Genomic DNA, 14,889 nt, shown 5'->3' on the forward strand with positions numbered 1-14,889 from the left:
TCCAAGCCTGGCAAGGAGAGTTGAAAATCCTAGCCTACAATGAAGATGCTGCTTGGAAAAGTCATCACGGGGTTTACCATGGGGCACTCCTGTCAAGGGGTCCCTTCCCCTCTGCTCCTCCCAGACCCTGACATTAGCAAGGGCTAGCCAGCTCCATTGGCAACATGGCCCGATGGTTGTCACTTGCCCGTGCTGTGCTGTGTAAGCCAGTGTGGGGCCCTGTTGGCAGAATCAGCATCCCTTTAGAGAAACTAGAATTGGAAACTCATTTCCACTTCCCTTCCCTTCCTAGGGGTCTGCTCTCAAAGAATGCCATTTCCACCCTCGAGGACAGAGATTCTTGGCCCGGAGACTATGCTATTTGGGAAACTGGCCACCTACACTCAGCCTGACTGCCAACAGGGGCCCAAGGAGGGTTTTCTTCCTGGCAGCCTCCGGGCCAGGCTCCAGAGGAAGATGGCCATGGGGAAGTTTGGAAATGTCATCACAGTGTGGGACGGCACAGAAGCCACCCAAATCGAAAAGTGTTCCATTACAAGCTTAAGCACGTAATTAGCGTGTGTCTGAGAGGATTGCATATTGTGTTCTCTTTCCAGACATGCACAGGTGCTGGCAGGAGACCACAAGTTGCAGCTTGTTTGCATCCCTTGTTCTCCACACTTAAATGTTACCCACGGGCGGGTTTCCAAAGACTTGCTAAAATGGGTGAAATTGACAGCCCCTTGCTACTACCCACCGCTTGTGCAAGATGAAGGATGGGGTTCCAGGACCCAGGTGTTGGCTGCCTTTTGCTGATCTGTTTATGTTTTGTGCTGTCAGAGAAAGCATCCGATCCTTTGGTGCTGTGTAGTGAGAAAATGCCTATGGGGGCTTTGTATGCGGAAGTGGAAAGCTAAGTAGTGAGCCTAGGCGGATACGCCATGGTATGATACAGGCTTAAATAACGCACTAGCATTTTGTAAGACGAGACCTATACAGAGAGGAATGGACAAGCCTCAACAGAGTCAAGCATAGGCATTCGCTGGGACAGCTTGGTCACTGCAGTGGCGCAGACCCGGAACTATCCTAGCAGCTTCAGGCCTGCCACTGCACTGAGTTCAGGTTGGGACCCTGGAGTCACCACTTAACCATTCCTGACACCTGTGGAAGGAGGGATGTTTATTTCTTCCGAATTCCTTTTGAGTTGATCTTCCTTAACAGAGTGGTCCTGGTAATTGGCCTGTACATGGGTGAGAGTTCCTGGACACAGGTGTGCTGCTTATGGGTAATTGGTACGCTGCAAAGTTCCCGGAAAATCCACCTCATCATTTCTGCGATATGTGTTAAAAGGCCGAGCCTGTGATAGCATTTAGTTGCTTCATTAGCCCTTCCAAACTTGCCATTTGCTCACTCAAATCATCCTGTTCATACACCTGGTGAGAGAAAAACAAAGAGAAGCATCAGTACAGGTGAATATTGCTACAGTACTTTCAGGAAGGTAGGTACCAGGGCTGGTTGGTTCACTCTGTTGGCATGCCCAAGGCTCTCAACAAGACCCATGAGCTCAGAATACATTGAACTGGATGAAGATGCTGATTATCAAAGAGGGGCTGACAGTGACTGATTATGGATTCCGGACTTCATCACTTGAACAAGACAGAAAAGGTGTTTTCCAGTCCAAAAGATCCCGTTTCAAATCAAGTTCTTTCATCACTACCTGTGAAGTCACAGACAAGTCAGTGCATCTCATGCACAGTTTTTCTCATCTAGTAAGTGATGACAATGATTCCTACTTTTTAGGCTATTTTGAGCACCTGCTGGGACATATGTAGTGTCTTGAAAGTGGTGCGTCTTCAGTGCATTAAATCCTTTTCCTTTCAGTAAATAACCAATCAGGATATGAGCAGAAAAGTATTGCCAGTCTCCTCTTTGTAACACAGGGAGACACGTCATTGCCTGGGAGGCCATGGCCTTTGCTTTAGCCAGGAAAAACTCTGGGGGGTTATGACTTTAGTTTGTATGTGGAACCAGTATTCACATTCCAAACCATAGTCCGCTCTATGCAGAGATGTGATGGGAATTTTGTCGGTCTGATTTGAGTGGTAAACAACTCAAGTACTGTATAGACTCGAGTATAAGCTGACCCGAATCTCAGCCGAGGCACCTACTTTTACCACAAAAACTGCTGGAAAAACTCAGCTTGTACTCAAGTATATGCGGTAAATTGGCATCCAGAAATCTTAGTGAAAAATTCACTGTAGGTCACGGCCATATGAGTCGCTAGTATTATGACAATTTGTGGTCCTGGATTACTAGTGATAGCAGAAACATCAGTGTTTTCATCCAGTAATTACACAAAGGGCTTCTCACACCAAATGCACTGCCGCCAAGTCAATTCCCACACCTAACAATCCTGTAGGGCATGGTAGAACTGACCCTGGTGGGTTTTCGGCACTAGCGTTTTCTGAGAGTAGAAAGTCTTGTCTTTCTCCAACTGTGCAGCTGGTGGTTCCAAATGACTCTTCTTGTGTTTACCGGCCCAGTGCTTAACCACTACGCTCTCAGGATTCCCCAGGGAAAGAGTCGAGCTGCATGTATTCTCTAAACAAACATCTCGTCATTTTGGTGGTCTCTCAGTTGGGAAAAGGATGGAGAAGGGTACAGAGCCTGTGCTACTGACCTGGATCCCAGCTCTTTCAAATACTTGCTCTTTTTGAACCCGTTTTCTCCCTACTTTCTTTCTTTCCTTCCTTCCTTCCTTTTTCAAATAGCAAGATAAATGCTTACCTTATTGGGTTATGAAGAGAGTTCAGCATGATAATGCCTACCCAGTGGTAAATGTTCATCGAATGTTGAACATGTTCCTTTTTTGATATGTCTTTTGTTTTGACTAACGGCGACACGTCCTACTTGATTATCCTTGGCTAGCACGTTGGATTAATTAGACTATTGAGCAAATGAGGCCTACACCAGGATTTTTAACTCCATGTAGTCCAGGTCCCATGGTCAGAAACACATTATTTAATTAAATCGTTTAATGTATTATTTAAATTAATGCCATGGATCTCAAGGTGGAATTGATGGAGATAGTATACATGGATTAAGATTATGCTATGTGGTGAAAATATATTTGGAATAGTTCAGGGATTCATCATTGTTATTTAAAGTTACATAGTTTTCTATTTTGTGCATGTAACAGCTCATTTATACATTCATTCTGTAATTAGGCTTTTTCTATTGTGAATCATGCTGTGATGAAATGGGTATGTATGTATCTGTATATCTCATGCTTCTTATTTCTCTAGGCTATACACCTATTTGTAAAATGTCTGAATCATATGGTAATCTGTTTCCAACTTTTAAAGGAGGGCTCAAAATATTTTCCACAATGATCTTTGATCATGGTGGGAGGCACTGCATTCTCAGGGAGAGATCACTGTTAGTTGACTTAACATAGTTCACAAAGATGAGGTTCTACATCCTACTTGGTGAGTGGGCTAGGGTCTAAAATGCTTGTGAGTGGCCATCTGAGGTGGTCTGTCCGTGTCTACAGTAAAGAAGAGTGAAGACACTCAAAGGCACAGGAGACAGTCCAAAGGAAAAATGGATCCTGTGAACCCCAGCCTCCATCATCTGAGACCAGAAGAACTAGGTGGTACCCAGCTACTATTTTGAACAGCTGTAAAGGGATCACAATTAAAGGTTTACATTAGAGTCAGAAAAAATGTGGAACACAATTAAAACTAATTTTTTAAAACACTGGAGTACTGCTCTGATAGAGACTGTGGCCATTAATCACATTTTAGGTCTCAAATTGAACTCGCAACTATGGCTTAATTTTCAGCCAAATACCGGCTAGGTATCCAAAGTAAACAATAACACCAGAGAGGTAAACAATCCATGGGAGAGTGAACCACGCAAGATCAAAAGAGCAGTATTTTCCCAGGAATAAAATTCTGAAGGTAGGAAGGACTAAAAAGGGAGGAGAGATAGAAATGAAACACAGAGAGGAAGTAGGAAGACTATTGTTACATTGTGCAGATTACAATCAATGGAATGGAATTAAATGTATACTAATTTTTGAATGAAAAGTCAATGTGCTTCATATTTTCTCTAAGTATGGAATTTTTAAAAATAGCTGTTCTCAAGGAACATTTTCTGAATCCATTTTAATTCATTCTTTGAAAAGTGTATTTTCTTCTTCTTTTTTCCAATATTTTCCTAAATTGCCTAGTTTGAGACATTTTCATTTCTTTCTCCAGGAGATAACTTTTTCTCGTCGTTGCTAACTAAAGCTGAGCCTTGACAAGCACAGGTTTGCACACCCCAGATGCACTGAGATGTGGGTCCCTTGAACACTTGTGTGTCGCAGTTCCTCAGTGATTATGTACTGCAGGTAAAAGGGAACTCTCGGAAAAGCGCCTGCGTGCTTTCAGTTGTGTTTAGTGCCGTGCCGTAAATCATGAAGCACACCAGGGAACACACATGAGGTGCCACGAGTGATGCTGACCGTGCTCCCAGGAAGCAGAGAAAAGTGGTGGAATGACAAAAAGACGTCGAATCGTCCTGCAGAATGTAGCTATCCGATATTTAAAAAAAAATTAAGTGCAACTATATTGCCTTAATTTTCCATAGGCCAAGGTACTTCATCCTATCACACCATATAGAGATACATACACAAACACATATATGTGTATCTATACATACATATACATGCACATGTGTGTGCATATGCATGTAACTATATATAAAATATATGTACACACTGCATTTTATATTAAACCCATATTTTTAACTGTGCCACCCCTCTCTCGTTAGTTCCCTGTGCATCCCAGACACGTGTCCACATTCTTTATTTGTGTTATATTTGAAAAATAAAAGTATCTAGTTGCTACTTTCCATCAGGTTGGCTCTGACGCATGGTGGCCTAACATATCGTGGAGTGACATGTCGTCCAGTCGGCACCATCTAGAGTCCATTCTTGGGCCTACTGTGTGAACAGTCTCACTGAGAGCGGCCCTCCTTTCTTTCGGCCTTCTGCTTTACAAAACAGGATGACATCCTGGTCTAGCCATTGGCCTTTCCTGAAGGCATGCCCACAGTCAATGGGCCGGAGCCTCCCCGTGGTCACTTTTAAGTGAATACACGCACACACATACACAAGCACCCAACTCATACTGTTCATATTACTAACATACTTATACCCTATAGAGTATATATAAACTCCATACACATGTCATGTGTGTAAACTCTATATTTCTCTCTAAAGAAGCCTCATGGGATTTTCGGAGCAGCAAAACTAAGATCTGGTGTTTGATATCACTTAACCTCTATTTGAAGTACTGGGCACAGTCAAACACTGATGTTCTTTGTGTCTTGAAGACTACCTGCAATTTCCCACTAAATTGTTCATTTAACTAAGTCTTTAGATAAATGTTTCCCTCGATGATATTTCTCTTAGGATTCCATTGCATTAAAAAAAACACCCAGAACAAAAACAACAATGAAACAGTGAATTGGACAGCGATGGCTGGGGTTAACCTAGAGGACTCGCAGGCGGAGATTGCATCATGCCCAGCAGTCAGTGCTTCAACGTTCATGCTACCACATGGATTTCAAGGATGCTCTTACATTGGCTGGGTCCTCTGGTGGTTTGTGGCTCTCCTCAGACACTTCAGGGGCTGTTGGCACAGACACAGGAAGCAAAGGGGATCTAGCCTTTCCAGCCAAACCAAGAGAGGCTGTTTTAACATGAGTCTTGGGAAGAGTCGGCCCTGAAATGGAAGACAGGGGTTGTTAAAAGTGAAATATAAAACGTTGCAGGGAACAATCTCAAGCGTGTAAGCAAAATACAGTGACTGGCATTGATTTTAGCTTATTGTTCACTTTGTAGCCAAGAGATGAATTCTGACACAATGAATGGACTCGTTTTATGTCTACCGAATGGTAGACAGATTCTGATTAGGCCTCTCCAGATGAAGCTCGACTCGTCATATGCAATTTCAAGTGGATTCCAAATCACCCTGTAAACGGCTGTCTGGGAGCCCTGGACTTTTCATCATGCCTTATAAAGTGTCAGGCAACCTCATTTGGTGCCAGTCTCAGCTTTGGAAAAGAGATCCCCACGATAAACCACCTAAATAAAGTCCACATTGTGTAACAGGAGCAGGAGAGATTTATGGAGGTAGAAAAGATGGCCACGGTAGTTTGCAAATCAGTATGAGATTCAGTGAAACAACATCGCTCTTGCCAGATGCTCATTACTAATTGTCTCTTACATTAAAAAACCTAAAAGCAAAATCACAACTCAGTGACATAATTCTGAAATGATCAAGATTGTTTTCATCAATAAAAGAAATTCTATTGCTTATGAAAATCACTAGGAATACAGTTGAGTTTCTACTAGTTGGCATTTCCAGCTACTATAAATACTAGCTACCTTTTGTTTTGTTCTTAATTAAATTTCATTTAATACTATTATTATTTAATTGAGGAAGTGAACAGCTTAGTTTAATATCCATGCAATTTTATTGTGAGGAATAACCCTTTTATGTATTCCCACCCCGTTTACAGATGAGGATGCCAGAAGAGAGAAGTTAAGTGCGTCCAACTTCATACATTTATCAATGAACAAGCAGAAGTATGAGTTTACATGAAGATCGATCTCCCTCCTGAACTGGATGAATTCTCAGTGATCACCAATGTATTAATTGAACCCACCATATTGAAATGAAGGTTTTGAGGAAGCAATGGAAAGGAACGTGCAATCTCATTCAAATACTGTACGAAAATTGAGGTTAGAAACTATTAATTGCATCATTGTGTCTCGCAATTGAGTTTTATTTCAAGGCCAAAATAAAACTCTAAGAAACTTCACCATTGACTTAAATAGATTTTTCAGTGTTAAGTATTATTTTATCCCTATGTTACTTAAAGCACAACATGGCATAAAGTTCATAAACCTATAGTTCAGATGTTATGCTCTAAGACCAGCAAATTTTGAAGTGAAATGTTCACAGCCCTATACAACTAGAAAAAAGTGAATTAGCACTATTAATTAAATGTGATGGGTGCAGTGCTGGGCTGAAATGAAATCACCACAAGATTCAGGTTGCTCCGGCTAAGCCACAGATCTCTTTGAGTCAGTTAGTTAGGCATGCTTAATTTTTACCATCAATTTTCTACTGCTGAAAGACAGGCAAACCTTCCCCTTTACAACCGCTTTGAAGTCAGCTGTTCTTCCCTGGGTGTGAACAAACCATGTAAGTATTACGTCAACCTCTATCCTTCTCTCTCCACCCTCTGATTATAAACACAGTGCCCCAGGTGCCAAGTTTGTTGGAAACTTGATTACAGTGAGGCACTGATACTCCAGGCAGCGCGAGGCTATCAGCTAGGCTTCCAGACGATCCAGGATGTGCACATCCTATTAGTGTCTTAGGTCATCGCTGTAAGTCAAGGGGCAAAATTTTAAACTAATTCTCATAAAGGACTGGTGAACACTGACAACGTGAATTGAGCTCATTGCCTTGGAAACCTCTTCTTCCCATTGGCATTAGTTTATGTTAGGTGCACCGCATTTTGCTGCCCTCTTTCTGCTATGCTTTGCCGATGTGGACCCAATGTTGAGCAATGGTATTGATGCCATAATTCTAACAGCATGTATTCATTTCATGTCTCTGTTTCGTATTTTGGCAATTCTCATAGTATTTCAAGCCAACTCTTGAATCATGCTACTGCACACTCAAAAGATCACAGTGTAGTGTAAGCATAACTTTTATATGCACTTGGAAATTTTTTTAAAATTGGGTGACTTTGCTTTACTGCAGTGGTCTAGGACCAACCTGCAATATCACACACTGAGGTGTGCCTATATGTATTTATTTATTGGTTACAATTGTAATGTAGGCACCCTGGAAGATAAAATGGAATAGATCCTTTTGATTTTAATTATTCTTAATTTAAAAATGACTCATAAAATTTTATACAAAACATTTCCTTAACACATTCAATATCTATTCAGTAATACTTCAAATAAATTCAATTTAACATTACTATCTGCAGAGAGAATGGCATGAGAACAAATAAAGTAGTGATGATGAAGTCATTCAAGTAGAGCCTGGGCTGTTTTATACTAAGAAACTTAAGAGAATAAAGATTTTTTGAAAATTTCCCATTATATAAGTCCCTAATACTCACGTTGCTACATCGGTGACACTGAATCCTTGGAGTGGCCTACTGGGTCCCTTGTAAGAATGTATTTTGATGGTGTATTTTCTGCCAACGATCCTAATCACTTGTGTAGCAGGGTATATTCCACTGTGTCTACCACACCTGTGTCAGCATCAGACAGAAATATGCCATCAAAAGTATCCTAACCCAAGCCCACATGAAACAATTGCTTTTCTCTTGTGTCCAGGAACTGGCTCTACACGCAGAACCTACTGCATGTTGACAATGTATGTGACCTCCCACTCACAAAAGAAAACAGGAGGCCTTGTCTTGGCTCAAAGGCCACCCCGCGTGCTTAAAGTTCAGGGACTGCCTTATTCTGGAGTGATGTTCACCGAACCACAGACATTGAGAAATTGCAAGAATGAGGTCTCATCTGGTGATCTCCCTCTTTAAAGAGAACTTGAGGTGCCTAGAAACCAGAACATCAAAGTAGAATTAATTTTAATAAAATTCCAGGAGAGGACAAGAATGTGAAGTCTTCCAGAATACTTTATGCAAAGGACTTGACTGGTGCAGTTTATAGCTTTAAATCTCTCTCTCCCTCTTTCCCTCTCTCCTCTCTCCTCTTTCCTCTCCTTTTCATGAGAGGGAAGCAAAGGAAATTACTCTGAGGGAAGTTTCCCCAGGAATGATTTATCAACAGCCAAATAAACAACTGTGGTCTTAAAATTGCCCTTCAGGAAAATGGAACAAATGCTTTCAAGCAAAGAATTACATCAAGAGACCCTGGGCTGGAAAGTGACCATTCCCACTGCTGGATGTGTATTGACTCTGTCCTGACCATAGTTCTGCTTGTGTCCATCCAGAATTTTCTACTTGGGACCTCAGACACATGAAGACCTACATGTAGATGAAGCCTAGATTCCCATGAGATTTGGTAAATCAGTAGTTTTGTTTTCCTTCATGAATATACTCATAGCTCACCATGCGAAATTTGCTTCTGTCATGCTCATCTAGATTGCATCCCTATTCATCCACAGGGCCGTGAGACATGCCTCTGATCCTTCGTCTCTTTTCTAAGATCCCGATAAACTCTGCATACCTCTTTAATACCATGCACACTGTGAGCAAATATAAACTAACCAGCTTTATGGCATGGCTTATGCCGAAAGGGCCTGGGAATGTGGTTCCATCCGAAGGGGCCACTGGGAACCAATGTGTTGACTTTCATGTGCTGACAGATTGCTTCTGTTGGAGACTGGTTTTCCTGAGCTAACACCCCACCTCCACCACACACACACCAGATCGCCTCTTCTTGACATTCAATACAGATCGAGTTAGAATCTGGCTTTGCTACACATCCTCAGAGACTAGCTAGCTGGCCTCTTCCATTCTGCTGGTAGAAGCCCGTCAAGCCAGTTGTGTTATCTCGGCCCTGGCTCATCCACCCTGGGTGTGTGCCTTCTCCAGGATGGCTGGTCATCAAGGTCACAATAGTCTTCGTGGTACCTTCTGCGATGTCACCAAAAGGAAGGAAAGCCACCACTAGACAAGCACCACCACCCCCCACCGCCCCCGATAGCATCAATAGAAATAGTCTTAATTAGAGTGGGGTTTTGGGTGTTGAGCTCTTCTTCGATGTCAAAACCTGATAGAAGATCTTGACAGTGTTTCCTCCTTTGGTCTATCTGAGAAGGAGCCTGCACAGAGGGTTAACATGAATAGTGTGGATAGAATTTCCATGGGCTCTATCTGATCCATGCATCAACCCCAAAGAAAAGGAGGAACACAGGTGAAAGGAACACTTTCCATTGCTCCTCGCCGCTATTTTACTATCACTTTATATTGGCAGTCAAGACACTGAATCGTCTCAAACAGTGACTTTGTGAGTGGAATTCTGAAACCTGACATTATTTGGGTGGTGGTGGTGAGCAAACCTCGAAGTTGTGGGCCGTGAGGGGAGAAACTGGAAAACCTTTTCTCAACTTAAAGACAAAGCTTTGAGGGAGGAGGGATGCCAATTCTGAAGACCAAGACATTGATCATGACATGATTATTTTTAAACCCATATATTATTTCTTTCCCATGATTGCAAAATGAGTGTAGTCTATACAATAACTCAGCAGACCTAGTGAGGTGCTCAAATAAATAGTCAAGTCAATAGTGAATCTTGAGGACCGGTCCCAGCCTGGGATTTAAGATACACCGTTTTGCTCAGTTCGGTCTTTGGCTTAACAGCCAACATCTTACCATCTTTGGTGTCTATCTGTCTATGTGTGTTAAGTAATTAAATCTCTAAGATTCGTTAAATTGTTAAAAAATTCCCAAGGATGAAGAACATAGCTATTCTACTTGAGTTCACTTTACATTTGAGCTTCTTTTCTCTTCTTAAGATTTAGAAAGCATTAGCCAACTCACTGGTACAAATGAATTCCAAGACCTGTCCAGCAGTTGAATACTTAATTCACAAATTACAATAATTAGATTCTTACATAGTTGCTTTTTAGAAGAGATATATTGTCTTGTATTGAAATTATAAACTAAAATCACAAAATAATTTGAATCCTTTTAATTTCAGCTAACAGTTTAACTAAAATGAAGTATTATTAAGTTACTATCCATTTACATTATCCGTGAATAATTATCCAATTTAAATTTACAAATGTCCAATCAAAAACCACTGTAGAGTTCACCCTACACTGTAGTGTTTCAGACCACCTTGTGTGGAATACTTGATGTTAATGCGCTCAATAAATGGTATTGCACTGCTGGATCATTAAGGACGTGAGCTTCACTTTGGTTTTAATGTGACTCTCCTCAGCAGGCCCCACTCAGGGGGAGCTCTTATGGAGGCCGAGGCTCTGAGCTGGGTCAGCAGTGTGCATCAGATGCAGAGGCGCAGCCTCAGCAGGAATGTACTGTTTTAAGCTTTATTTTCACAGTACCGTTATTAAACATTTCATTTGCTCATTAGGTGCATAATATATGACTCCCAGCTGCAGACTCCTGCCAGCATCTCCCTGTAAAAAGTTCTCCCAAGTAAAGTGATTCCTGGGGAGAAACGTCAGATAAAGCTACAGCTGGAATAGAGTGAAGATATTCATCTGGGACAAATCAAAAGCCAATACATGTCATGATTTTGATGCCAATATTAATGTTCACATGCTCCCTCATGGTGCCTCTCACCTACCTCATTCTCCAGCCTTCTCACATTCAAAATCAAGCTCTCATGGTCAATAGTCAAGATGCTGGCTGTTACGGATTGATGTATGTTTCCCCTCACGCGAGGGTGAAGTTCTCACCACTCTGCCCAGACATACGATGCTGTTTGGATGTGTGGATCTGGATGTGTGGCAGCCTAAGCCTTTTACCTTCTGCCTGGTGTCTTATTAAAAAGGAAACCAGACAGACAGAGATGGTTGCAAAAAGGGGAAAGAAATGCCAAGGATTCCAGGCACCTCTGCGAAGCTGGAAGAGACCAGGTGGAACCCTTCCCAAGAGTCAACACACTGATTTGGACTTCTCCAAAACCAGAAGGAGAAGGATTTCTGCTCATGAAAGCTACTCACTTGTGGTATGTTTGGTTACTGCAGCACGTGGTAACTAAGACCCTGGCTTCTCTTCTCCTCTTTGTCTCCGATTCACTTCAAATATATCTGGACCAAAACATCAACTTAATGTGTATTTATTGCGAACTTACTGCCCTGTGCTGAGGTTGTGCATGGGTTTACCGTATGGTCGTGTACCATGGGCTTAGAAAAATGTGCAGAAAAATTCCGGTCTCTTCCTATTCCATTCTACTCCAAACTCTTTGATGCCACCTCATACACGTCACATATACAAAGAGCTTCGGTGACTATAGGAGAAATTGGATGTGTTAAAACCACATTTTCTATCTTAATTCATGGTCATAAAATATTGAGCAAAAACGTGGTACCTGGGTGTGCCTACATACAATTGCCTCCATCACCCTCTAAGTTAGCTAATTTTAAACACATATAATTCAATAGATATTTCAGCACTTAGTGTACATGGTGAATCATATTCTGTGTGAAATATAAGTGGAATTAAGGAGAAGGAATATTAAATGCAATTTACAAAGAGGAAAAGTGGGCTCTTCTCCAAATTGTCTTACTTTGCCTCAAACATAAGGGACACAGGAAATCAGTATGCTTGGGAAGGACTGACTATGCCCCCCTTTCTCTCCTTTCCGATCCCTGCCTGCAGAAGGAGGACTTACATGAGTCACAGTGAGATGAAGTTTATGAGGATCTCTCTCTGTGTGTGATAGAGTGCAATCTATGGGATAAAAGTTACTTCTCAACCTCTTAGCCTACCTGTGTTCAGATATAAACTACCCCCAACTCTCCGGCTTTGAATTTTCTGAGGTCTGTTCATCCCTTAAGCAAACCATGTATAGCCTGATGCCAGCAGGGCACGCGGTTCCAGCACACAGCTTGTGAGACCCAGTCCTTCAGGCAGCCTGGGAGGACCAAGCTTCCCAACTCCTTCTCACTAGATCATCTAGAGCTCCCTGATTCTCTAGAAGCTTTGATCCGCAATTAGCAATCAGAACCATGTTCCTATTATTTCCCCAGTACAAAAATACAATGAAACACCTTTGTCCATATTCTCTCCCTATATGCTTTAAAAGCATATCTTACTGTCCATGTTTCAGACCCAAGAAAGTCAAATTTCAAAGAACATAAGAGAATTCCTTAAAACCATTCAGCTGGCAAATGGGATTTGGTTCCAAGACTTCTGTTATTATTGAATCATAGATTAATTCTTAGAATAAGGGTAAAAATATGGGTTGGCTTAATGGAAAATGGCCAATCAAATTTAAGTGGGAGAAGGAATGATAGCGACAGTGCAGGGTGATGGTCGTAGGTGATGGAAAAGAGGTAGAAAAGAAAGAAAAGGAATAAATGGCTATGAGTATATCCATGCTCTCTTCTCCATCTTGATTACAACTAGGCTGGTTTCAATCTTAGTGTTGAACCAATGTCAACGCAAACAGAATAGCACCATGGACCTAGGAACTTCTGATTTCTTAAAAAAAAGTCCATGTTTTTAAAGCTTAATTGGGTTCCATAAAACAAAGGGTGAAAGTTGCCTTCAAATGTCTTCCATCTTTTTGCAGTATATTTTTTCCATATTGAGGAATATTTTTATAAGATAAATAATAGAAAAGAGCGTAAGAGATGCTTCAAGACAAAGGGATTGCTTTTACCAATTCCCCTGAGTAAGGGAGATGCTTTTGCTTTTTGGGTAGCTCTCCAATCTAATGTTGATATCTGGTCCAGATTTTTCTTCTTATTGTGTAATTTAATGTGCAATTTAATTTCTCTATTGAATTTTTTCTAGTAGCCCCAATTATGAAGAAAGACTAGCACTATCTGTTGAGATCTGTAGTCTTACAACATTACAAATTAGAATATAAGTCCCATATTCATTTATTGCATCCAAAGAAACCTAAGAGTGATTGCAAACAGAAAAAATTCCAAAACACTCAGTGGAAGAATGTATCCAACTATGTAGAAACATGAGTTAACTATGTAAATCCATGAAAAGCAGTTTCTACACAAGAGAGGGGGAATCTTATGGAGGATTTAAAGGAACCTCAGATTGATACATAGTTATTCCTAAAGGGACTTCTTGGGAATGACTGAGAAAGCAACAGATTAGATCCCTTCATTGGCAAAAGCATTGTCTAATTTGTGTTTTCTTCTGTGGAAACCGCCCAGTCCCTGAGAGTAGGATTGCCATCCTACATGTTGGGACCTCTTCCCATGTAACAAGACTAATGTAGACAGAAGCAACATCGTGAAGAAAAAGCTACGGAGAAGCAATCATCCAAGGTACAGAAATTGGTTTCCTTTCACCCGAAACCATGGGAGACTGAGAAGCAGGAACTGGGAGAGGATAGGGAATGTATGTATCCTTGCTTTGCCATGAGAACAAACAAACAAACAAACAAATAGAATGGTTCCTGGATACCACTGCAGAGTGCTTTGATCAGAGATTTTATAGAGAAACATTGATCAAAAGTGGAGACTCAGGAAACGCAGACAGATTTTCCAATTCTTAGTGGAATCTAAGTTTATAGATTGAGGTTTAAACATTGAGGCTGGATAAATCCTTAAAATAGCGTTCAGAAATAACATTTATCCTTTATATCAAAACTATGCCTTAAAGTCTTATTTGAACCAAAAAAATAATTTAGCTTAATTAGTAATGTATATCTGCCTTGAGTAGTGTGCTCTTTTAGAGAATTCGCTTTGTGAGTTCAAATTAAGAACAGTAACTCAAAAGGTCAGATGAGAAGTTTAAGGTGATGGAGCAGCGAGTTTAAGTTAGTGGTGAAGGACTCATTGAGAAATGGATGGTGAAAAAGATTTTACAACACACAATCAATATCATTGCATTTTCATGCAAAATATCTGTTTCTGGGTGTATTTTCACCAAAATAATAATTATTAAAAAGAGGATCCAGAGACTTGGACTCGATTCTGCCTGGGTATACTCCTTCTTGATTCAGAAAATCTATGGAATAAGGGAAAATGGGGGCAGATCATCAATAACAATGAGAAACGGATTCAGCACAATAGCGCTGTTTCTCTCTCTTCCTGCGGCTGCTTCTCTGTGGTACCCAGGAATTAGAATGAGTACATTTTAACAAAGTCCCTGAACAATACAAAGCAAAAACACTCCCAAACAATGATTCAAAACTGA

At 41.0% G+C, this 14,889-nt stretch overlaps 1 protein-coding gene across 1 annotated transcript in view; it reads right to left on the reverse strand.

Moving 5' to 3' along the window:
- Positions 1 to 1,322: 1,322 nt before the first annotated feature.
- Positions 1,323 to 14,889, reverse strand: part of DCC (DCC netrin 1 receptor) — an 824,140-nt gene continuing 810,573 nt past the window's right edge. The window contains exons 27-28 of the mRNA XM_075533227.1: positions 5,611 to 5,753; positions 1,323 to 1,412 (exon numbers count right to left, since the gene is read on the reverse strand). Coding sequence (XP_075389342.1) covers positions 1,323 to 1,412; positions 5,611 to 5,753 — 233 coding nt within the window. The remainder of the gene's footprint in view (positions 1,413 to 5,610; positions 5,754 to 14,889) is intronic.

The sequence above is a fragment of the Tenrec ecaudatus genome, chromosome 15 (genome assembly GCF_050624435.1).
Source record: "Tenrec ecaudatus isolate mTenEca1 chromosome 15, mTenEca1.hap1, whole genome shotgun sequence".
Taxonomy (NCBI): domain Eukaryota; kingdom Metazoa; phylum Chordata; class Mammalia; order Afrosoricida; family Tenrecidae; genus Tenrec; species Tenrec ecaudatus.